The 25766-nt window shown below is 42.6% G+C and overlaps 1 protein-coding gene across 2 annotated transcripts; it reads left to right on the top strand.

The window, feature by feature from the left end:
- The first annotated feature begins 228 nt into the window (after positions 1–228).
- On the top strand, positions 229–24094 carry coq2 (coenzyme Q2 4-hydroxybenzoate polyprenyltransferase). Of its 2 annotated transcripts, XM_078401542.1 has the most exons (8): positions 229–541; positions 2227–2393; positions 3196–3317; positions 9724–9809; positions 12512–12645; positions 17049–17237; positions 22257–22397; positions 22819–24093. In XM_078401542.1, the coding sequence occupies exons 1-8, from the start codon at positions 289–291 to the stop codon at positions 22921–22923; spliced, it is 1197 nt and encodes a 398-aa protein (XP_078257668.1). In that variant the 5' UTR covers positions 229–288; the 3' UTR covers positions 22924–24093. The 2 variants fall into 2 exon arrangements, with proteins under 2 accessions (XP_078257668.1, XP_078257676.1); XM_078401550.1 differs by having other exon boundaries at positions 22257–24094.
- The last annotated feature ends 1672 nt before the right edge of the window (positions 24095–25766 follow it).

Raw genomic sequence — 25766 nt, 5'->3', positions numbered from 1 at the left:
TCCATCCTCTAATTTCTCGTTTCACCTCCAGGGCAGTGGCGTTGGTTGTCGCTTTGGCAACAACGCGCACGCGCAGCAGAGGCTGGGGTCACGTGGGGCGGGTTAACGTCGGTCACGTGGGAGAGAGGGGAGTTGAGTCACGTGGGTTGGGGAGCTGAGTCACGTGGGTGGGACGCCGGGTCACGTGGGGAGAGAGCGAGAGAGATAGTGAGCGTCGGGTCATGTGGGTGGGAGAGGATCATGGTCCACGTTGGGAATGCCCGGGGGAGGGGTTAGGAGCTGCTCGCGATGTTGAGGTGCCTCGCGCCCCGCCGGTTGCTGTCTGCGTCCCCGCTCGCGCTACCCGGGAGCTGGCGGGTAACGGCCGCCGTCGCCACGCGGGAGTGGCAGCGGGAGCGGCAGCCCCGCGCGCTGCCCGCCGCCCAGCTCAGGCGGAATAGCGGTGGCGGCGGCGGCCCATCAGCGGCGGCGACCTTGGTGGGGACGGCGCCGCGGGCACTGCAGCCCTACCTGAGGCTGATGAGGCTCGACAAACCCATTGGTAAACCCATGGAGACTGTACACACTGGGCAAAGGGAGGGCATGGCTGGCGGTGGAGGGGATACATGGGGTGGTTGAACATGCAACATATGTTCAGCACAGGAACTTCAGCCCACAATGTTCGTGTGGAACGAACCTCGTCTCTATCATGGTACATGTATGATCTATTCCATGCAGATCATAAATTCATAAATTATAGGAGTCTAATTAGGACATTAAGCCCATCAAGTCTACTCTGCATTCAACCCCATTCTCCTGCCTTCTCCCCATAAATAACCCCTGATAACCGTACTAATCAAGATTCTATCAATGTTTTCAAGAGTTAGAATTAGCTCTTTGGGCTAAAGGAATTAAGGGATATCGGGAAAAAGCAGGAATGGAATACTGATTTTAGATGATCAGCCATGATCATATTGAATGGCGGTGTTGACTCGAAGGGCTGAATGGCCTATTCCCGCACCTATTTTTCAATGTAACTCTGCCTTAAAATATCCATTGATTTGGCCTCCACTGCCTTCTGTGGCAGAGAATTCCATAGATTCACCACCTTTTAAAGAAATTCCATGTCAGGCTGTTTGAAAGTCCAGATACACCACATCCACTGGTTCTCCCTTATCCATTCTACTTGTTACATCCTCAAAAAATTCCAGAAGATTAGTCAAGCACGATTTCCCCTTTATAAATCCATGCTGACTGACCGATCCTGTCACTGCTTCCCAAATGTGCTGCTATTACATCTTTAATAATTGACTCGAGCATCTTCCCCACTACCGATGTCAGACTAACTGGTCGATAATTCCCTGTTTTCTCTCTTCCCTCCTTTTGTAAAAAGTGGGGTTATATTAGTTACCCTCCAGTCTACAGGAACTGATCCAGAGTCTAGAACCTTGGAAAATGATCACCAATACATCCACGATTTCTTGGGCCACCTCCTTGAATACTCTGGGATGAAGACCACAAGGCCCTGGGGATTTATCTGCCTTCAGTCCCAACAGTTTACCTAACACCATTTCCTGACTAATGTGGATTCTCTTCATTTCCTCCCTCCCACTAGATCCTCAGTCCCCTAGTATTTCAGGGAGATTGTTTGTGTCTTCCTTAGTGAAGACAGAACCAAAGTACAATAGTGATAGGGAAGAAAGACAGCATATGTAAACAGGCCCTTCGGTTCACTGAGTCCACACTGATCATCAATCGCCTGCTAACACTTTCACATCCACTTCTCTACACTCAGGGCAATTTGGAGACCAATTAATCTACAAACCCGCCATCTTTGAAATGTGGGAGGAAACCGGAGCATCCAGAGGAACAACATTCAGTCATGGTCATAAGGGATAGGAATAGAATTAGTCCATTTAGCCCATCAAATCTACTTTGCCATTCAATCATAGTTGATCTATCTCTCCCTCGTAACCCCATTCTCCTGCCTTCTCCCCATAACCTCTGACACCTATAATAATCAAGAATTTATTTATCTCTGATAGAAACAGGGAGAACGTGCAAACTCCATGTAGATAGCATCCAAAGTCAGGATCAAATTCAGATCTCTAGCACCGTAAGGCCTCAACTTGCAAGGTGCTATTTATAATATTAGAATTATTTTCTTTGCCTCTTTTTGCAGCGTTATTATGGTAATGTTGTATAAGCAATAGAAAAGTGCTAATTTGTTATAATTTAATATTTTAGGAACCTGGTTGCTATATTTGCCATGTACCTGGAGTATTGGTTTAGCAGCAGAGCCAGGCTGCCTTCCAGATATGTCCATGCTTACACTTTTTGGAACAGGGGCAATATTGATGCGAGGAGCTGGGTGTACAATCAATGACATGTGGGATAAAGACATCGATAGAAAGGTAACTCTTCTGCTGGTACACATTCATTTCTGTGTAAGCTTGTACTTGTATAAAACAAGTTTATATTGATTATTTTCTTTTAAGAAGAGTGTTTCTATTTTAGAGCAGCATCGTGCTTTTTTTTACACAGTCCTTAAACAATATTAGTTTGTATTAGAGACACATAGTGTTATAAACATTGAACGTACCATTGGATGGTGTGTGGTTACACAATAAGTTTGAATTGGTAATAAACTATTTAAAGAGTACTGTGGGTTTATGGAAGTTAGATGTGTAGAAATAGTCACATCGGATGTAGGGTCTCAACACAATGTTGACTATCCCTTTGCCATCATAGATGCTGGTTAACATGCTGGGTGCCTCCAGCAGTTTAGTTTTGCCCCTGACTGCAGCATCTGCAGTCCTTTGTGCCTTAGTCACATGGCTTTGCAAGCTCTCTAAAAATCAATGTGTTCCGAAATTTTTTTTCATGGCTTTGCAGTTATTGACCTTCCATTGCGAATGGTAACAAGAAGTGCCTGTTAACTTTATTTCTGTCGCCACAGATGCTATTAGATCTACTGAATATTTACAGCACCTTTTTTATTTCGGATTTCCAGCATTTGAGGTTTTTTGTTTGCTTGGTGAAAGTTAGCTTCTGTCCTAAGTCCCATTGGTTCTGCCTAACCTGTTGTGCATTTACAGCATTCATATTTTAACTTGCTGCCATTCCAACGGCAGGTTTAATTTCTTGTGCTATCTTACACATATGTGTTTTCAAGGACTTCTATTAATCATCATGTATCTCTCTGATCTGGAAAAGGTTGTCAGAACTGAAAATCGGCCCATAGCTGCTGGAGAAATCAGTCGTTCTCAGGCTTTCGTGTTTTTGGCTGGTCAACTGAGTCTAGCACTTGTTGTTCTCTTGTGTTTAAATTATTACAGGTAAGTGAAGCAACTGAATCGGTACTTGTAATAGGTCAAATTCTGTTTTTTTGATTAGTATAAATAGACTTGGAGAAATAAATTTACTATTTACTGATTTTTGTTTTGTTTTGTAACCCAAATGTTAAATTGAAGTGTCTTTCTAAGAGAATTGCTGAGGTTCAGTCTTACTCGATTTTCTAGAAAGCCGAATGCGTAGATTGAATGATCATAGCTGCACAGTGCAAACTTCACTTGTGATTGTGGGTTTGTTGCATCAGTGATGAGGTAAACTAGCCATATTCTGTCTTGAGTATGGAAAATTAAGAGGCTATCTTTTGAAATATATATAATTCTTAAGAGACTTGACTGGATGGCTGAGCATTTAATGCCTATCTGGCCAAGGTTCTAGATCCAGCGACCTGAATTTTAAAAAAGAAACACCTGCCATTGAAGGCAGAGATGGAAATAAATTTCTTCACCTAAACAATTTGGATTTCATTACCCAAGAGGTCAATGGATATTCAAAGCAGAGAGCGATATACTTTTAAATGTTCAGAGAAGCAAGTAAATATGGACTGATTGCAGGAAAGTTGCTGAGGTAAAAGACCAGTCAAGATGTTATTGAATCGTAGAGAAAATGTTCTACTCTTGTTTCCATTCCTTACGTTTAATCATATGCTAACATCAGGTGCTGTCAAGGTTGAGACATGAACTGGTGACAGGGTTGTGATCAGGTTAATTTATGTGGATGGAGGAAGGGGATGGAACAAGGGGTTAGGTTGCAGCCACTATCGAAAGGCAACAGTGACAGCTACAGGAAAATTGAGGATGGCAGGTGAGGCATCAGTGGATGCAGGCTGGGGCTTCAGGGCAGGTGGGAAATCAAAGATTGGTGATGACATTAAATTGATACCGAGCCTGATCAGCAAATGGGTCAGGATTGGTGAGGTTAGAGGATGGGGTCAGGGTGTGCGGGATGCTATTTTAATGTGGGGATGCCAAAGTATAAAAGATGAGCAAGGGCACCTACCTTTGTGGTCTGTGAAATAGGCAGTGTATTATATAGAAATAGTTTTTGTGGTGGTGTTTGTGACTGGAACAGCGATGACATGTTTTTCCTGAAATGTTGCAAAAGGAGGATTTCACAGGAAACAATGTGACTAGATGGTAATCTGCCAAAGAAATCACTTGGATATAAGCTTATCACAATTCTAAGGTGCCCAGTCAACTCTCAATTGACGTGAAGCAACCCAGATATGTTTCAACCTGTTGTAAATTGCTTTCCAATCACACAGCACTAAAACAAGCAACTCTGCAACTTAATTATTTGGCAATCATTTGTTGGGAAAGTAGGTTGAGCAAATATAACTCGGTCTTGCATGCTGAAGTAGGGCTGAAGTCTTATTTCCTTTCTTACCATCCAAATTGGTTCAGTTAATATCTTCAACTGATTAGGTTTACTGTTTTAAGTGAATGAAAACGTACACAGTGGTCCCAGAAAAATGACTAAGGGCCAATTACGCAGGTGGCGAGCCAACTGTTGGCACAATCCAGACATTCATGCCTGTGACCCAGTACAGAATGTTTAGTTTAAAGATACAGCGTGGAAACAGGTTCTTAGGCCCACCGAATCTGCGCTGACCAACGATTACCTGTACACTAGGGACAATTTACAGAAGCCAATTAACCTACAGATCTGCACATCTTTGGAATGTGGGAGTAAACCGGAGCACCCGGAGAAAAGAGGTCCTTCTACAGTTGTACCGGGCCCTGGTGAGACCGCACCTGGAGTACTGTGTGCAGTTTTGGTCTCCAAATTTGAGGAAGGATATTTTTGCTATGGAGGGCGTGCAGCGTAGGTTTACTAGGTTAATTCCCGGAATGGCGGGACTGTCGTATGTTGAAAGGCTGGAGCGATTGGGCTTGTATACACTGGAATTTAGAAGGATGAGGGGGGATCTTATTGAAACATATAAGATAATTAGGGGATTGGACACATTAGAGGCAGGAAACATGTTCCCAATGTTGGGGGAGTCCAGAACAAGGGGCCACAGTTTAAGAATAAGGGGTAGGCCATTTAGAACGGAGATGAGGAAGAACTTTTTCAGTCAGAGAGTGGTGAAGGTGTGGAATTCTCTGCCTCAGAAGGCAGTGGAGGCCAGTTCGTTGGATGCTTTCAAGAGAGAGCTGGATAGAGCTCTTAAGGATAGCGGAGTGAGGGGGTATGGGGAGAAGGCAGGAACGGGGTACTGATTGAGAGTGATCAGCCATGATCGCATTGAATGGCGGTGCTGGCTCGAAGGGCTGAATGGCCTACTCCTGCACCTATTGTCTATTGTCTATTGTCTAATGTACAAACTCAGTGCAGACGTCATCAGTTTTATGTATTTATTCTTTTTCACTTCATATTTTTTATACTGGGTTGGGTCCTTGCGATGCCATTTACAACATTCTGTATTCCGTGCAATGGCTATTGGCAGCAATGCCTTGTGGTTACTGAGAAACACGTAGCTGGAAAATTTAAGTGTTCACATGGCGGGGGATGGGGGCAGTATGTGGGTCAGATAGATCATGTGGACAGATAAATTCTAGGGTTATCGTTTTATAAAGGGTTTGAAATGGCCAGTGGCCACCAATAATGGAAATAAGTAATAACACTTCATCTTGTTACTAATTGCAGGTAGTTCTACTATAATGCACATGCTTCCTGCAAATTAGATGTGTGGTTGACGAATCGAGGAACCCTATTTATATTAAGTGGGAAAAATTGGTTAGACTGCAATTTTCGATCGAGTTCCAGAGAACCACTTACTTGGGCTGGAGGTCTGTGATCAGTGGATTTCTGCGGGAATATGTGTTGGGATCCATGCTGTTTGTGATATATATTAATGAGTTGGTCGTAGATGGGTTGGTTACTCAGTTTGCAGATGACACCTGGATTGCCGGGGTTGTGGCTGTGAAGAATGTTGTCAAAGTATCTGGCGGAATATAGATAAGCTACAGAATGGGCAGAGAAATGGCCGATAAAATTTAATCTGAGCAAGTGAGGTGTTGCACTTTGGGAGATAACAGCCACTTGAGCTAATCAAAGAGTCAGTATGGATGATTGAGAATGCTATATTTATGTAGTAAACTATTGAATGTACAATTTGGTGCTTGAATAAAATCGATCCCGTACAGCTATTAAAATTTTCTGCGTTTTCATTTCAATAATACATTGAACAGTGTTCAAATATTACTGTTAAAATATATTTGGGTATGATTAACCCATACTTGAGGTTGCAATTTGACTAATTTAGTTCAGTATTTGTGGAGATGAAAAGCATTCTCACTTGAATGATTATTTAAGTTGCTTTCTTTTAAATAGGTATGGATAAAATAGATCTAAATAAATATCTGAAGACATTTTTTTTTTTTAAACTGGAAAAAAAAAGCAGTGGTAACATTGCAAGTTTGGTTGCAGTTTGCTTCAGAAGTAGGAGATGGAGTGATAAAAATACATACAGATGGTTCTATAAAACAGTACTTGCATTCCTCTGGCACCTGCAAGCAGTTACAAAGGTGAAGGAGACCATCATCAGAGATTTCTTGTTTGCTGATGACTGCGCCCTCAACGCCAGCACAGAGCAGAAGATGCAGCATGAAATGGACTGCTTCTCACAGGCCTGTGACAACTTTGGTCTCTCTATTAACACCAAAAATACTGAAGTTATGTACCCGCCCGCGCCTGGAAAGCCCTACCAGGAACCACACATCACGGTGAAGGGGCAGAAGCTACAGGCAGTCGACAGCTTTACCTATCTGGGCAGTACACTCTCGCGAGTGGTGAACATTGACGCTGAGGTCAACAACAGGATTGCCAAGGCCAGCGCTGCCTTTGGGCGACTCCGTGAGAATGTTTGGGAGTGGAGAGGGCTCAGCCTTACCACCAAGCTGAAGGTCTACCGTGCAGTGGTATTCACCACTCTTCTCTATGCCAGTGAGACCTAGACTGTACAACAGACATGCCAAACTGCTCAACCACTTTCACATCAGGTGGCAGGACAAAATTCCCGACACAGTGGTCTTGGAATGGGCCGGAATCCCCAGCGTCCACACCCTCCTACGGAAAGTCCAAGCCAGATGGCAGGCCATGTCGTCAGAATGTCCGAGAGTCGACTGCCAAAACAGCTTCTCTATGGAGAACTGTGTCAGGGCAAGCGCTCAGTAAGACAGAAGAAACGGTTTAAGGACTGCCTCAAAGTGTCTCTCAAAGACTTGGACATCAACCTCAGCACTTGAGAGTCTCTTGCTCTGGACCGTCCAACCTGGCGTAGCAAGCTCACCACAGGAGCCCGTGTAGCAGAGAACAGACGCACTGCAGAGACCCAGAGGAAACGCACCGCGCGCAAGGCCCAGGCTACCTCCACTTCCACTGCAGCACCCACCCATCCCACATGTGGGCATGCCTTCCGGGCCCGGATTGGCCTCACCAATCACTTCCGGACCCACAGTCACCAATCCTCCAACTGAAAGTGAAGTCATGGTCATCTTCGAACCCGAAGGACGAACAACAACAACTACAACTTGCATTCCTAAGAAATCGCATATTATTGAACATTTAATTACATTAACAGTTATGCCAATGGAGAAAAGGGCATTAGGGGGTAGTGAGTTTCAGACTCACAACAAAATTATTTTTCCTGTTGTGTCACTGCAAGCTGAAGATACTAAAAAGGCTGAATGTTACATTGTCTAGTAGAGTATCATTGCTCAAGTGTCAGGAGAAGCAATTGCAAGTCAAGTTCAATGGCCAGCCACTGTGTAAATAGCACCTTATGAGATAATGGTGTCAGTGAAAACAATATTTTTTCCGGCTACGATGTGTTTCTTTTACCAACACACCAATTTTTCTGCTTGACAATTTCCAAAGTAATTTAAGTGGTTCTCTAGTTCCTGATCAAAATCATATTATAACCAGTAGATAGAAGGGAACTGCAGATACTGCAGATCTATCTCTCTATCTCTCCATCTCTCATCCTCTCCTCTCCTCTCCTCTCTCTTGCTCTCTCACTCTCGGGAGGGGGGATGGAGTGGGTGAATGGGGGGAAGGGAGGAGGGGGATGGAGTGGGTGAATGGGGGGAGGGAGGGGGTGAGTGGGGGGAGGGGGATGGAGTGGGTGAGGGGGATGGAGTGGTGAGGGGGTGGAGGGGGATGGAGTGGGTGAGTGGGGAGCAGTTTCTTCCCGCTCAAAGCAACTGCCATCGCAGTCGAGCTGACGCTGCTGCTGAATGAGGGCACAATCTTGAGGATCTCCAAGAGAGGATTTTAACCATAAAAAGCAAAAACATTCCAGATAAGATTTATTTTATTTTTAAGAAAAAAATGCTATTTATTTTAAAGAACAAACGCGATTTTCCCATGTCACGATGGGAACCCAACAAGGAATGGGCCCAACAGGTCCACTTGGCCTAGTACCTTTTATTTCCCATTCCTTTGCCAGTTGGCAATGTAAGGCATGCCCGTTTTCTTTTTTTCTCACTTCTGAGAAAATGTAATCAACTTCAAAGGTCTTTTGTACCAATTAAGGTACAGTGAAACTCGAGTTACCATACAGCCAAACTAAAAAATGTAACAAGACACACAACTGCATAAAAGTTAACATAAGCATCCACCACAGCAGATTCCTCACTGTGATGAAAGGCAATAAAGTCTAATCTCCTTCCCTCCTTTTCTCCTACGGTCGGGGCAGTCGAACCATCCATAGTGATCGAAACTCCCGCGTCGGAGCGATGGAAGCACCCATGATCGGGGCGGTCGAAGCTCCTGCAGCTTGGAGCTCCCGGTCGATCTCTAACTAGGGGCCGCGAGCTCCACAATGTTAACGTCCGCAAGCTCCTGCAGTTGGAGCTCTGAGGTCGATCTCCGACAGGGATTGCCAGCTCCACGATGTTAAGTCCCGCAGGCTCCCACGGTTGGAGCTCCTGAAGTCGATCCCCAGCAAGAGGCCGCCAGCTCCACGATGTTAGGCCGCAGTGCGGATGGAGATACGATACTGGAAAAAAAATGCATCTCCGTTGAGGTATGAGATTTTAAAAAGTGTCCTCCAACCCCCCCACCCCCCACATAAAACAAGCTAAAGAACACTAAAACATACATTTAACACATACTATAAAACAACAAAGAAGGAAAGGTGGTCATGCTTGAAACAATAACTTTTTCTCACTCCACAGATTATGTGATCTGCTGACATTTCCAACATTTTCACCTTTTATCTTAGCTTTCGAGCATCTGCAGTTTTCTTCTCGTGTTTTGAATCCAATAACCTAAAAAAAATTGCCCACTGTTTTATATTGGCTAAAAATACTCATGCAAGTACTATTGGTTTTGGTAATTCTATATTTTTCCAAATCTTCTGGGATTTTCATTTCATTTTATTGACAGCATTGTACTTGGAGCTGCATCGCTTGGCCTCGTCGTCACTTATCCGCTGATGAAGAGGCTAACTTATTGGCCACAGTTAATTCTGGGTAAGGAAAAACTTTGGTACTTCACAGTTGTTTGACCCGTAGGAAGAAAAATACCTTTAAGAAAAATCCATAGCTATAGGTAAAATACTCTAACTTGGATTAAAAAAAAAATTATTTAAAAAAACATTGAGATTTACTCAAGATCATTCTATTTTGTTCTATATCTTGAATCGAGACAGAATTGGCTCCAGGGGGCATAAAGCAATTGAAAAATTCAGTAAGCTGAGACTGACACTTAATTTATTGCACAAAGCTTTTTTTTATAGTGTATTAGGAAATAAAGATCCTTGAATGGAATCCACTTGCTAAATAATTTGCTATGCACATGAGTAAATTCAAGGGCAACAAATTGTCTGCTTGAGGAACTCAGAAGGATGGGGTAAAAAGAATTGTCAACATTTTAGGTCAAGATATGGCATCAGGATTGAGTGTGAACAGGGAAGATAGCCAGTAGAAAGAGAAGAGGGGGAGGACTGAGATAAGGGCTAGCAGGCGATTGGTGGACCGAGGAGGGGCAAAGAATGATGAGCAGATGGGGAGGCAGGTTGGGGGATAGAGTTGGAAGACAGAGTAGATGGGTGATAGGTATAAGGACCCAGGCAAAAGTGTGGGGAAAAAAGGCAGATTGAGCCAAGTGAAGGGGTGAGAGGGTGAAGGTGGAGTCAGAAGCTGGAAATGATGAGTAACGTAAGGTGATAATGGAACGGAAGGTGATAACAGACGGCTATAGGGAAGAGGTGAAGGGGCGATGTAACCAAATGGGGAAGGGGATCCAGCCAGTGAAGTATTTGGGTAGTACATGGATGGAAGCAGGAAGGGATGAAAATGGGTGATAAGGGGCAGGAATGTCAGCCTTTAGCCTGCAACCGTGCCAGGTGCAGCACTTATTCTTATGCCTCTTCCATCACCAATATCTGGGGACCGATATCTGAAGACTGAACAGGCCTTCTCGGTGCGGCAAAGATTCGCATGCGTTTCCTCCAACCTAATCTTTTGCATTCGGTGCTCCTGATGTGGCCTCCACATTGGTGGGACAATGCTTAGACTTGATGACCAATTTGCGGAGCACCTGTACTCTGTCCACAGTGGCTATACTGTCCACAGTACCTAGCCAGGTGCCATTTCAGCTCCCCTTCCTATTCTCTCACTGACCTGGCTAACCTTGGCTTTCCGCACTTCCAATACAAAGAGGAACAAGACATGATATTCCAACTGGGTAATCTACACCCAGTGGTATGAACATAGAATTTTTATGCCCTTTCCCATTTCTAGTCACCTCCTTCCACTCCCATCATTCATTTCTGTCCCCCTCCTTCTTGTTCCATCCACCAACTACCCACACATTTCATCCCTGGGATCCTCTTCCCCCATCCTGTTCCATCAGCCCTTCATATCTCCCCTAATGATTCCCATTTCCCCTTCCTTATTTATCAGATTCTAGGGTTGGTAGCTTTTGTTTTCCTGCTTATTACCCTTCTAGCTATCTCCACCATCACCATCCACTTCCCCCCCATCCCACAACCTGGATCCACCTGCCCTTTTTCCATTTCTTTGTCTTCCTGATTCCACTTATCACTCACATGTCTGTCACCCGAATCCATCCCTCCCTCTGTCCCACCTAGCTCCATCTGCCAATCATCCATCAAATTTCCCCTGTCCACCTACTGCCCCCTATTTCACCTCTCCTCTTTATACTGTCTATCTTCCCTCACCACTCTCAATCCTAATGCAACACCTCGACCCAAAACATTAATAATTCCTCCCCCCCCCCAACCACCTGCACAGATGCTGCTCGACTGAGTTCCTCCAGTAAACTGTTGTCTGTAGAGTCCAGCAGCTGCAGTCTCTTGTCTCCAGGTAAGGGATCTGGCAATTGTGATACAATATGAGACACTTTTACTGAGCTGTCAGAGAATTATCTAACCTGTAACTTCTCCCAAAGAAATAAAATTAAATACCTGCCAGTTTAGACTCCACTACTACTCTCACAACTATTTCCTAACCCATCTTTTTTTAAATTATCTGCGGAATTCAAATGTCAGTTCTTCTTTTAATGCAACCAAATGTAATTTCTTCCAAGTACATTATCCATTACTATATGTTACTATTTCTAAATCCCTTGACCTGTTTTAGATCAAATGAAATTTCATTCTTCTTTAATGATTACTTTTTCTCCGTATTTAACGGTGTTTTAATTTAGCTTTTTGAACAATCGTAAACACAAAAAATATTGTAAGAACAAATTGCTGTTCCTTGACTGTTTGCAGCCTTTGAGTTGTTCACATGGCCCCTCCATTAAGATGGTGGTTCCACTGGAATTACATTCCACTTGTGCTTCACTGCTATTTCAGATATCTTTATGGAGTCAATGTATTTTTGTTTCATAAAGTACATATTGAGTAACTTATTCAACAGAAGTAGCACTACAATTTTGTTAAATGCTGCAAATGAAGTATATTTGGGGTTCTGTTTCAGTGAGATTACTTAGAGAAGATTTTGTTGCTTGTCGGTGCCATTCTTAAAAGAGAATGCCTGTCTGAGATACACGAAGCAGTGGTTTGAAATAAGGTTTGGTTAACACTTGTTTTACATTACATCTAAACCTTTTTCACATCAGTTTTATGCCATAGATTTTGTTTGATGCAATCTTTTATAATTTATGTTAATATAATTGATTTCTCATGAAAATTAATGTCTTGTAGGTCTTACATTTAACTGGGGAGCACTTTTAGGTTGGTCTGCTGTGAATGGTTCCTGTGATTGGTCAATCTGCCTACCACTTTATATCTCTGGAGTCATGTGGACATTGATATATGACACTATTTATGCACATCAGGTAAGGTGATAATTTTATGGTTTACCTAAATGTCAATTTTCTAGCAGCAGGCCAGTGTGGGCGAGTTGGGCTGAAGGGCCTGTTTCCACACTGTATCACTCTGTGACCAAACTATGCAGCCTCACAGAAATTGTTAAAACCCAAATTAGGTATTTTGGCAGGAACCACTAAAACTGCATTCCAAATGTACACAAGCAACTATTTACAATGCCCTCCATAATGTTTGGGACAAAGTCCCATCATTTATTTCTTTGCCTCTGTACTCCACAATTTGAGATTTGTAATTTAAAAAATCACGTGGTTAAAGTGCACATTGTCAGATTATAATAACGGCCATTTTTATACATTTTGGTTTCACCATGTAGAAATTACAGCTGTGTTTATACATAGTCCCCCCCATTTCAGGGCACTGTAATGTTTGGGACACAACAATATCATGGAAATGAAAGTAGTCATGTTTAGTATTTTGTTGCATATCCTTTGTATGCAATGACTGCTTGAAGTCTGTGATTCATGGACATCACCAGTTGCTGGGTGTCTTCTCTGGTGATGCTCTGCCAGACCTGTATTGCAGCCATCTTTAGCTTATGCTTGTTTTGGGGGCTAGTCCCTTTCAGTTTTCTCTTCAGCATATAAAAGGCATACTCAATTGGGTTCAGATCGGGTGATTGACTTGGCCACTCAAGAATTGACCATTTTTTAGCTTTGAAAAACTCTGGTGCTTTAGCAGTATGTTTGGGATCATTGTCTTGCTGTAGAATGATCTGCCGGCCAATGAGTTTTGAGGCATTTGTTTGAACATGAGCAGATAGGATGTGTCTATGCACTTCAGAATTCATTATGCTACTATCATCAGCAGTTGTATCATCAATGAAGATAAGTGAGCCAGTTCCTTCAGCAGCCATACATGCCCAGGCCATAACACCCCTACATCCATGTTTCACAGATGAGGTGGTATGCTTTGGATCTTGGGCAGTTCCTTCTCTCCTCCATACTTTGTTCTTGCCATCACTTAATAAGTTAATCTTCGTCTCATCTGTCCACAAGACCTTTTTCCAGAACTGTGGTTGCTCTTTTAAGTACTTCTTGGCAAACTGTAACTCGGCTATCCTATTTTTGTGGCTAACCAGTGGTTTGCATCTGGCAGTGTAGCCTCTGTATTTCTGTTCATGAAGTCTTCTGCGGACAGTGGTCATTGACAAATCCACACCTGACTCCTGAAGACTGTTTCTGATCTGTCGGACAGGTGTTTGGGGATTTTTCTTTATAATAGGGAGAATTCTTCTGTCATCAGCTGTGGAGATGTTCCTTGGCCTACCAGTCCCTTTGCGATTAGTAAGCTCACCAGTGCTCTCTTCTTAATGATGTTCCAAACAGTTGATTTTGGTAAGTCTAAGGTTTGGCTGATCTCTCTAACAGTTTTATTCTTGTTTCTCAGTCTCATAATGGATTCTTTGACTTTCATTTGCACAACTTTGGTCCTCATGTTGATAAAAAGCAATAAAAGTTTCCAAAGGTGATGGAAAGACTGGAGGAAAGACTTGGTGCTGAGAGCTCTCTTATACCTGCATTAAGGAAGCAATTAAACACACCTGAGCAATTACAAACGCCTGTAAAGCCATGTGCCCCAAACATTATGGTGCCCTGAAATGGGGGGACTATGTATAAACACAGCTGTAATTTCTACATGGTGAAACCAAAATTTATAAAAATACCCTTTAAAATAAAATCTGACAATGTGCACTTTGATCTCATGTGATTATTTTCTATTACAAATCTCAAATTGTGGAGTACAGAGGCAAATAAATAAATGATGGGTCTTTGTCCCAAACATTATGGAGGGCACTGTATATTGGCTTTAAGGAAGGAAAACAGGAAACTTATCAAAATACAAGGAAATGGGAGGAAAATACTATAAGACTTAAAACACAAAAATGATGTTCTTTATCTCCTAATACCACAAATTACTTAAAATGTATTTAAACCCTCTAGTTCTTGACCCTCTGCTAAGAGAATAGGCCCTCATATTTTTTTACACCTTAACAAAGTCTCCCTTCAGCTTCCTCTAATACAAATAAAGCAACCCCAAAATATCTATTGTTTCCTCATAACTATTTTTTGTCTTGGCAGCATCCTTGAAAATATTGCAAATAGTGCAATCATTTTTCCAGTGATGTGATAACGAGAATCACATTTGTGACTCTTGATGTTGTCTAATTGATTTTGAATACAGTTCTAGCAAATATTTCCGCTCCTATGTCATATGTTACAGCTAATAAACATAAGAATCCCGAAATATATCTTCCTAACCAGTTTCCTGCTACGTGAATGATCTGTGGACATGCATTTCTCAACTGCGCACGTCCTGCTACTTATTTGTATCCTATCTTGCTATAACCACAAACGTTTATACTAATGTACTAATGTAGATACGTCATTTTTCTGTTCAACTGAGCAGATTTTTCATACCATTATCTACTCAGATTTACTTCTCACTATCAGTCATATCGTCTTTTTTGTATCATCTACAAACATTTTTATCATGCAATCTAGATTTAAACCTGATTGTTAATATACAATTAGTATTTGATAAGTTCTTGGAGATTGCTACATTCACGGCCCTGGAATCTGTTTTGGTCGTCATTACCTGCGACTTTCATTTTCATGTGTCTGATGAACTCATCCTATCAACCAGCAATGTGTATTGCACAATTGTTCCCGACCTAGGTGTTACTCTTCCTACCTGTCCGTTCTGCAGTTCTCTCTCTTTATCCCCCCGTTTCCCATACGTGGGCCTTTGCATAATAGAATCTCGTTATTCGAAAACCTTGTGCAATGAAGTTGTATCATACCTTTTTTCCACAAGGAAGAATTTCTAGCCCAACACACCCCATTTCACAATGTACCTAATTTTTTTTGGCATAGAATGTAGGAGCCAGAAGGTTATGCTAGAACTGTGTACAACACCTCTTGGGCAACATCAAGAGTAACAAATATAATTCTACTCCTCACATCACAGGAAAATGTATTTTTAAGCTTAAACTTGTATTTTTTTGCGATTGACTACTGTTGAAACAATTGTATTCTCCGCCTATTATTTTAGCAATGCAATCTTTAACATGCTTTTGTTGCATTCATCACTCAAATAAGACCTCATCAGTCACATTATTCTGTTATTCTACCAGTTAAACCACCGGGTGGCGCCTGCAATGGCTGCCTTGCCAACAGTCTGTCTCGTCCCTTTCTTCTTTGGTGTCTTTTAGTATGTGTTAAATGTATGTTTTAGTGTTCTTTAGCTTGTTTTATGTGGGGGGTTGGGGGAAACTTATAAAAAATCTCTTACTTCGACGGAGATGCGATTTTTTTCCGTATCGTATCTCCGTCCGTACTGCGGCCTAACATCAAGGAGTTGGCGGCCTCTGCTGGAGACTGACTTCGGGAGCTCCAGCTGCGGGAGCCTTTTACATCGTGGAGCTGGGGGTGCACTGTTGGGGATCGACCTCGGAGCTCCAACCGCGGGAGCCTGTGGACTTTAATATCATGGAGCTCGTGGTCCCTGGTTAGAGACTGACTTCGGAAGCTCCAAGCCGCAGGAGCTTTGCCCGCCCTGACGCGGGAGCTTCAATCGCCCTGGCACGGGAGTTTGAACGCCCCGACGCGGGAGCTTCGATCACCGGCTGCGGGACTTTCAATCGTCCCGACTACGGATGGTTCGACTGCCATGACCGCGGGAGAATAAAGAGGAAGAGACTTTATTGCCTTCCGTCGCAGTGAGGAATGTGGGGAATCTGCTGTGGTGGATGTTTATGTTAACTTTTATGTGTCTGGTTGCATTTTGTTTTAGTATGGCTGTATGGCAATTCGAGTTTCAATGTACCTTAATTGGTACACGTGACAATAAACTGATCTTTGAACCTTTGTTATATGCTGAAATGGTGTATTTCAACAGGGAGAGTCGTGCCCTTTTTTTAACCATAACTTGAATGAATCCAAAATGTAATTATGAAGCTGTTTGTTCCATTTGGCATCTTTTTACAAGTAGAATGCCAATTAAAATGCATGGCTGCAAGATATATGTAAAGTTGTGTTCTAGATACAAATTATACAAGTTTTTCAATCTTGCGAACTTTGGGAGGAGTAACATCTGAGTAATGTTTATTGAAATTTTAATGTTTATATTTTAAAATATTGTCATTAAAACTATTTTATTCTGTGTATCTCATTTAAGGAAACGTTGGTTGTAATTTTTTTTAATTGAAAAGTGTTTCCAGATATTCAATCGCCTGTTCTGAACTCATTATCTTGGTTTTGGTGCAAGATCATCATGAGAAAATTGCAGTGTTTTTCATTTTTGATGTGTGAAATATTCTTCAAGTTGCATTATTGTGAGTTTCTTTATCTAGGATAAAGCAGATGATATTCTGGTAGGAGTGAAATCAACTGCACTGAAGTTTCAAGAACAGACCAAACAATGGTTAATAGGATTCAGCGCAGTCATGCTGACAGGATTGACAGTGGTAGGACTAAATAGTGAACAGACGTTACCCTATTATGCAACTGTGGTAGCTGTTGGAGCACACCTGGCCCATCAGGTATGAACATTTGTAGATGTCATTCACAGCACACAATGATTGAGACAAAAAATGATATTTTTGCAAATGTGACTGGGGTTGGGTTGGAATAATATTTTTTAACTTTTTATCCCCGTTTTTCATGAATAATAGAGCCTGTGCTTTGCTATCTCCTTTAAAATATTGTTTGTTCTGAAACAATCAAATCCCTTGTTAATTGCCAAGGAGGATTTTTTTAAATAAATAAGCGAGTTTGGTATCTCGCCCGCGCATGTCATATGTCACTTGTACTAAACCTTCTCGCCGGCTGAGCTGCTGCATGTATACAAACCTGCATTTCATCTGTATTTTCCAGTTTTGCTTCTTCGAGGTGAGAAAATACTGCTTTAAAAACTTAATTAGGTGTATTTATGGTTAATTTGTACAAAACTACGATGATTTTATAGGTTTTATTGTTTATGCTTCGGTGAGTGAGCGAGATCGTGATGATTTTCTTTTGCATTGTAACTTGTACCGGAGCTGCTCCTCAAGCGGGAATATGTCGCACTTCCTAAACCATGAGTTATTCTTGGTTTTCTCAATCGTTCTTGGAATGTCGGCGATGCAAAAAGAAAAACAAACGTTTGAGTGAATGAATTATAATAATAATAATATAAGAAAATAACTGCAGATGCTGGTACAAATCGAAGGTATTTATTCACAAAATGCTGGAGTAACTCAGCAGGTCAGGCAGCATCTCGGGAGAGAAGGAATGGGTGACGTTTCGGGTCGAGACCCTTCTTCAGACTGATGTCAGGGGGGCGGGACAAAGGAAGGATATAGGTGGAGACAGGAAGATAGAGGGAGATCTGGGAAGGAGGAGGGGAAGAGAGGGACAGAGGAACTATCTAAAGCTGGAGAAGTCGATGTTCATACCACTGGGCTGCAAACTGCCCAGGCGAAATATGAGGTGCTGTTCCTCCAATTTCCGGTGGGCCTCACTATGGCACTGGAGGAGGTCCATGACAGAAAGGTCAGACTGGAAATGGGAGGGGGAGCTGAAGTGCTCGGCCACCGCGAGATCAGTTTGGTCAATGCGGACCGAGCGCAGGTGTTGAGCGAAGCGATCGCCGAGCCTGCGCTTGGTTTCACCGATGTAAATAAGTTGACATCTAGAGCAGCGGATGCAATAGATGAGGTTGGAGGAGGTGCAGGTGAACCTTTGTCTCACCTGGAAAGACTGTTTGGGTCCTTGGATGGAGTTGAGTGGAGAGGTAAAGAGACAGGTGTTGCATCTCGTGCGGTTGCAGGGGAAAGTGCCTGGGGATGGGGTGGTTTGGGTAGGAAGGGACGAGTGGACCAGGGAGTTACGGAGGGAACGGTCTCTGCGGAACGCAGAGATGGGAGGGGATGGGAAGATATGGCCAGTGGTGGGGTCCCGTTGTAGGTGACGGAAATGTTGGCGGATGATTTGTTGGATCCGCTGGCTGGTGGGGTGGAAGGTGAGAACGAGGGGGTTCTGTCCTTGTTGCGAGTGGGGGGAGTGGGAGCAAGAGCGGAGCTGCGGGATGTAGAAGAGACCCTAGTGAGAGCCTCATCTATAATGGAAGAGGGGAAGCCCCGTTTCCTGAAGATTGAGGACATCTCTGACGCCCTAGTGTGAAACACCTCATCCCGGGCGCAGATGCGGCGTAGACGGAGGAATTGGGAGTAGGTGATAGACTTTTTGCAGGCGACCGGGTGGGAAGAAGTGTAGTCCAGATAGCTGTGTGAGTCAGTGGGTTTATAGTAAATGTCCGTCACTAGTCTGTCTCCTGTGATGGAGATGGTGAGGTCCAGAAACGGGAGGGAGATGTCAGAGATAGTCCAGGTATATTTAAGGGCAGGATGGAAATTGGAAGTGAAGTGTACGAAGTCAGTGAGTTTTGCATGGGTACAAGAGGCAGCACCAATGCAGTCGTCGATGTAGCAGAGGTAGAGTTCGGGGATGGGACCGGTGTACGCCCGGAACAGGGACTGTTCGACGTACCCGACAAAGAGGCAGCCATAGCTAGGGCCCATGCGAGTGCCCATAACTACGCCTCTGGTTTGAAGGAAGTGGGAGGAGTCAAAGGAGAAGTTGTTAAGGGTAAGAACCAGCTCTGCTAGGTGGAGGAGAGTGTTGGTAGATGGGGATTGGCTGGTTCTATGGTCGAGGAAGAAACGGAGGGCTTCGAGTCCATTTGTGTGGGGGATGGAAGTGTAGAGTGACTGGACATCCATGGAAAAATGAGGGAGTGGGGGCTTGGGAACCGGAAGTTATCGAGGAGATGGAGAGCGTGTGAGGTGTCTTGGACGTAGGTGGGGAGGGATTTAACGAGGGGGGATAGGATGGAGTTTTCGAGGTAGGTGGAAATAAGTTCGGTGGGACATGAGCAGGCAGAAACAATGGGTCTGCCGGGACAGTTCTGTTTATGGATTTTGGGTAGGAGGTAGAATCGGGCCGTGCGGGGCTGGGGAACTATAAGTTTGGAGGCACTGGAGGGTAGATCGCCGGAGATGGTGAGGTCCGTGATGATGCTGATCCTTTATTCGTCCCACAATGGGGAAATTTGCAGGGTTAATTTACAGCAGCAAAGTGGATAGCAAAAATAAATAAGCATTAATTAAAAAATAAAATAACGATAATTATCTTTATTTGCTGCTTTGTCGGGCGGTGGCTACAGTCCGGAATGTCAATGGATGACCACTGTACACTTGAACCTGCTGTTCGTGCAGCGATTAGACAGCTCCAGAGGTCAGCATCCAGCGGAGCGGTTTGTCTGATCAAACCCTCCCTATAATATCACCCAGAAACACATCACTTTGGTAGACACAAAATGCTGGAGTAACTTACTGGGACAGGCAGCATCTCTGGAGAGAAGGAATGGCTGACGTTTCGGGTCGTGACCCTTCTTCAGACTTCTTCTTCTGAAGGGTCTTGATTCAAAACTCAGGTCAGTTCTGGGATTTTTAAAAAGTACTCCCTCCTGCATCGATTTTGGTTGGAAAATAATTACACAGGCTGATTGCCAGCGAGTTGGAAGAGTGACCGTGCCATCGGCTTCAATAGCGCCAACTCACCTGTGAGAGACATTTACATCGGATTCCCTTTCATTCAATAACCCGAAGCATTGAATGTTTCTCGGCACGACACGTTGCTCCACGCTGTACCGTGCTGTTTAAACATCAAACAGCCTGTATTGCCGGGTTACCAGAGACAGAGAAGGGACAGACATGGCTTGCTAGGGATTCCCCGCCTTCACTGAGGGTAGGTACATTCCCATGTCAGTGTCCGATCGATGATAGACACAAAATGCTGGAGTAACTCAGCGGGACAGACAGGCAGCATCTCTGGAGTCTGAAGAAGGGTCTTGACCCGAAACATCAGCTATTCCTTCTCTCCAGAGATGCTGCCTGTCCCGGTAAGTTACTCCAGCATTTTGTGTCTACCAAAGTGATGTGTTTCTGGGTGATATTATAGGGAGGGTTTGATCAGACAAACTGCTCCGCTGGGTGCTGACCTCTGCAGCTGTCTAATCGCTGTACAAACAGAGGCTTCAAGTTTACAGTGGTCATCCATTGACATTCCGACTGTAGCCACCGCCCGCACAAAGCAGCAATTCATTCACTCAAACGTTTGTTTTTCTTTTGCATTGCCAACAATCCAAGAACGATTGAGAAAACAAGAATAACTCGTGCTTTGGGAAGTGCGACATATTCCCACTTGAGGAGCAGTTCCAGTACAGGTTACAATGCAAAAGAAAATGGTCACGATGTCGCTCATTCACCAAAGCATAAAGCAATAAAACCTACAAAATCATCATAGTTTTGTACAAATAAACCATAAATACACCTAATTAATAGATTTTAAAGCAGTATTTTCTTACCTCGAAGAAGCAAAACTGGAAAATACGGATGAAACACAGGTCTGTATACACGCAGCAGCTCAGCCGGCGAGAATGTTTAGCACAAGTGACCTACGACCTGCGCATGCGCGGTCAAGATACTGAACTCGCATATGAGCACCACGGTCGGATAATTTAAGAGGAATCTCTATTCAGTTTTCCTATCTGCAATTGTTAAGTGTTTTAAGTATCAATGAATCGTGTAACATTTAGTCAGTGGGTGGTGAATCTGTGGAATTCTTTGCCACAGAAGGCTGTGGAGGCCAAGCAGAGAGAGATTCTTGATTAGTACAGGTATCAGAGGTTATGGGGAGAAGGAGGGAGAGATAGTTAGCCATGATTGAATGGCAGAGTAGACTTGATGGGCCGAATGGCCTAATTCTACACCCGTTCCTTATGACCTTATGATTTATGTATGTTGCAACAGATTCTACCAAGATTACGTTCTGTAAGAAATTACCAGTTTAGCATTAACTTTGCAGTTTGCTCTGCTTAAACTGGTCTAAACAAATTTAAGACTGTAATGGTTCAGAAAAACTATGAACTTCTTTTCATAAAAATAATAGATTATGATAAGAGGTTGGATTTTTAAAAAATCTATTGGGTTGCGGTCCAAAGGTATTCCGCGACTGTTAGCAGATGTCCATAGAGTGCTCATTTCATATAAATATGTATATTCTAGGTTTACATTCAGATATAAAGATGAATTGTTCCAACATGAGTTATTTTCCAGGCAAAATTCCAAACAAGGGAAAGAATAAACTAGACATTATGCAACATATTTTATAAATTAAGTAAATTATTCTGGGAGCTATAGATATAACGGGGAAAGTTGTGATCTGGATTATCCTGTCTTTGCTGGATAACAACTTGCAGAGGTAGCTATTGCACTGGAGAAAGATAAAATCTAGTTCAATTATTATAATTTGTAAGATAATTAGTGTTAATCTAAGAAAAGGTTGACTTTAAAATTATGAATTTACGGTCTTATCAAAATAATGACAAAGCCTTTTTTATGATGGCACTCAATTGTACTTTTAAATAAGAAAATATTTTTTGCAAAGATGCATGTAAAATTTCTTTTTACTTAAGATGTTGATCTATCTGAATGTATATTATGCTCTTTCTAAAACAGATATCCTCATTGGACATAAATAATCCTCAAGATTGCTGGAAGAAATTCTGTTTGAATCGCATATTGGGACTAGTACTGTTTTCTGGAATTGTGTTTGGAAATCTATGGAAAGGAAAGACGAAGACTGATGAAACAGAAAAGGTGCAGAGCTGATCTGTGCTTATCAGAATTTATGTGCCAGAAATTAAAATATTGCAGTAAAACAAATAAACTGTTTCAATATCATACCTTATCATCACATAATTTAAATATTTTTAAACTGTAGTCAGGAAAGTATAGATTTAAAAATAGTTTTGAATTATTGATGTTTACGTAAATAAGTCAACATCTACTTTAAATTCTAAGGCTGCGCTCAACTATTTCAATCTTGGTGTTCATCAAAAACTATTATAGCTCATTATCTAACTTTCTAGCTGTGAAAATAAAGTATTTCTACAGTCCATTTAAAACTAGCATAAATGAAGTTCGATAATGCCTTTCCAGATTATTTTATTTACTGCCTTCCATTGTTACATCTGTTCTATATTTGCACACAACCTCCCTCCCCGCACGAAAATCAAAGAATTGCAGATGCTGGAAACCTGAAAAAAACCCAGGAAGTGTTGGAACATCAGTGAAAAGAGAAACTGAAGTAATGTGTCTTGTTGATGACCCTTCATTAGAATAGGGGAAGTAAGAAAATGTGTTTTAAGTTACAAAGAAAATAGAAGAGAAATGAACACAACAAAAGGAATTTATCTGACGGGGTAAATTCAAGCCAATCCAGGTGAACCCATAATTTAGAGAGAGGAATAGTTTATAGATAATGAAGACAGTTAGTGAGGGATAGAGAGGAAAACAAAAATGGGACTTAAAAATCTGTGAAATACCTCAAGGCAACACAAAACATGACACCTTGGTCTGAAGTTATTGAGAGAAGCAGACCATCTAGATTCAGATAGATCAGATCTGGACAAAAATCTGATCTCCTGAAGCACCTAGAATGCTCCAGTCAGATACATATAATGCTCCAGCTTGATACAATTCAATTCTTGATTCAAACTCATTTGTTCATTTCAGATTTGAAATCAGTATTTTCTAGATTTACTTTGCATTAGTTACCCATCAACACAGAATTCTGAAACTATTTCCCCAAAATTATGATTTATGCTGTTGGTTTTTCATATTAATACCTAAATATCTTTTACAGGGATATTGGCAGAACAACATATTGCAGGAAAAATGTTCTCAATGTTGAGGGTGTCCAAAACCAGGGGCCACAGTCTTAGAATAATGGGGAGGGTATTTAAAACTGAGGTGAGATGGATTTTTTTCACCCAGAGAGTTGTGAATTTGTGGAATTCTCTGCTACAGAGGGCAGTGGAAGCCAAATCACTGGATGGATTTAAGAGAGAGTTAGAGAGAGCTCTAGGGGCTAGTGGAATCAAGGGATATGGGGAGAAGGCAGGCACGGGTTATTGATTGTGGACGATCAGCTATTATCACAATGAATGGTGGTGCTGGCTTGAAGGGCTGAATGGCCTCCTCCTTCACCTATTTTCTATGTAACTGAAATGACCAGAATGACAAAATAAAAAAGATTATTTGATATTGTACTGTATGTGTTGAATGTCACTGTGTTTGCCCTGACTCCAATTCATGGATTCTTCAGAAGAGAAATGTCTTCAGCAAGTACTGTCTCCCTTTCACCCTGAAAACGGAAGAGTGATTATCTTCATACTGGCATCACTAGAATACACAAAAATACAATATATGGGTCTCTATTGTATACTTTCACCATTTGCTGATAGTGCAGTTCTGACATTTGCTAATCTGCTGTATCTTTGCATTTAAATAAAAAATAGTAGCTTGCAACCTCTTATATTTAATTGATTGAAAGATATTGCATGGTATCAGCCTACTATGTGCACTCTGACAGGCACTCTGCCTGTTCACACTAGTTGTACGTTATCCCACTTTTACATCCATTCTCTACACAATAAAAACAATTTTACAGTGGCCCAGACCTCCCAACATTTGATTTTACAAATTCAGAATTTTGATGTCCAAAATTCAGAATTTTACATCAAAATTCATAATAGGGCGCAATGCAAAATTTCAGCAAAATAAAGTATGCATGCCAAATGTGCACACGCGTTGCACTACATTCAAGTGTGAAAAACAACTATTATTTCCAACAGTCTATAGTTTTTGGACTACATGTACAATGTCAGGCCTATCATGAGTATTCTACTATTTATAGAAAGGTTATTGAACAGAAATACTATTTACAACACAAAGAAAAAATAGTTTTGTTTAGTTTTTTCTATTTTGCTTTTTCCTCACACATCCCAATTCTCTTGGTATGGAATAAAAGAACAATGGTCACAAAATTTATGACTAAGTTATGAAGAAAGAGTTTCATTTAAAACTGCACATACCTAATTTAATTGAAAACATACTTGCTCCAGTGGTCTTCAACAGCAAATCACAACGGTCCATGCCCCCCCCCCTACTCCCCCCACCACTACCCTCCCCCACCCCCCTACTCCTTACCCTTTCTCCGCACCTCCACTCCCCCAACCCCCTCCTCCCCCACCCTCCCACTCCATCATCCCTCACCTCATCCCCTCTCAACATCAACGGGCCTCACGCTCCACAGCGAGGCCGGGCCAGCTACGAAAGGAGAGGTGAGGCCAGGCCAGGCTAGTACAGGCTAGCGGCGAGTACAGGCCAGCGGCTAGGCCAGGCTAGCGGCGAGGTGAGGCCAGCGGCGAGGCCGGGCCAGGCGCGAGGCTAGCGGCGAGGCCAGGCGAATATAGGCCAGTGGCAAGGCAAGCACAAGGCATGTGTTTCGTGGAAAAATGTGAAGCGAAATCGGAATGGCGGAAATGAAATAAGAAAGCGGAAACTTTCCGCCAAATTCGGAAGGGTTGGGAGGTCTGGTGGCCAATTAACCTGCAAACCCACACATCTTTGGGATGTGGGAGGAAACCAGAGCACCTGGACAAAACCCACACAGTTACAGGGAGAACATGTAAATTCCACACCAATAGCATCGAGGTCATGATCAGGCCCAGGTATCTCTGGCGCTATGAGGCAGCAGCTCTACCAGCTGCAGTACTCTGCCACCCTTAGTGCACTTCTGTTCTGTAACCTTTCAACAGCAGGCTATTCTATGCCGACATCAGAAACACACTCATCCGTCTGCCTGGACTTGTTCTTACATTAAACAATACTGCAGATGCTGGGTGTAGTTATGGGCACTCACCTCGATTTTTGCCCAGATCAAGGATTTAGGATATCTTTATTTGTCATCCAAAAAATAAGTATTTTGGACAAGAGTATAGTTATGGGCACTCACATGGACCCAAGCTACAATATGCCTGTCTTTTGGGGAATATGGTGAACAGTTCTTTATCTCAACCTTACCCAGTACACCCACTCCCTCAACTCTTTCTGGGACATCGATAAATGCATTGGTGCTGCCCCTGCAATCATTTCATTAATTTTGCTGCCAGTTTCCACCCT

This window comes from Rhinoraja longicauda, chromosome 1, assembly GCF_053455715.1.
Source record: "Rhinoraja longicauda isolate Sanriku21f chromosome 1, sRhiLon1.1, whole genome shotgun sequence".
Taxonomy (NCBI): domain Eukaryota; kingdom Metazoa; phylum Chordata; class Chondrichthyes; order Rajiformes; family Arhynchobatidae; genus Rhinoraja; species Rhinoraja longicauda.
Note: the sequence above shows the minus strand (reverse complement) of the source record. Positions and strands in the feature narration are given on the sequence as shown.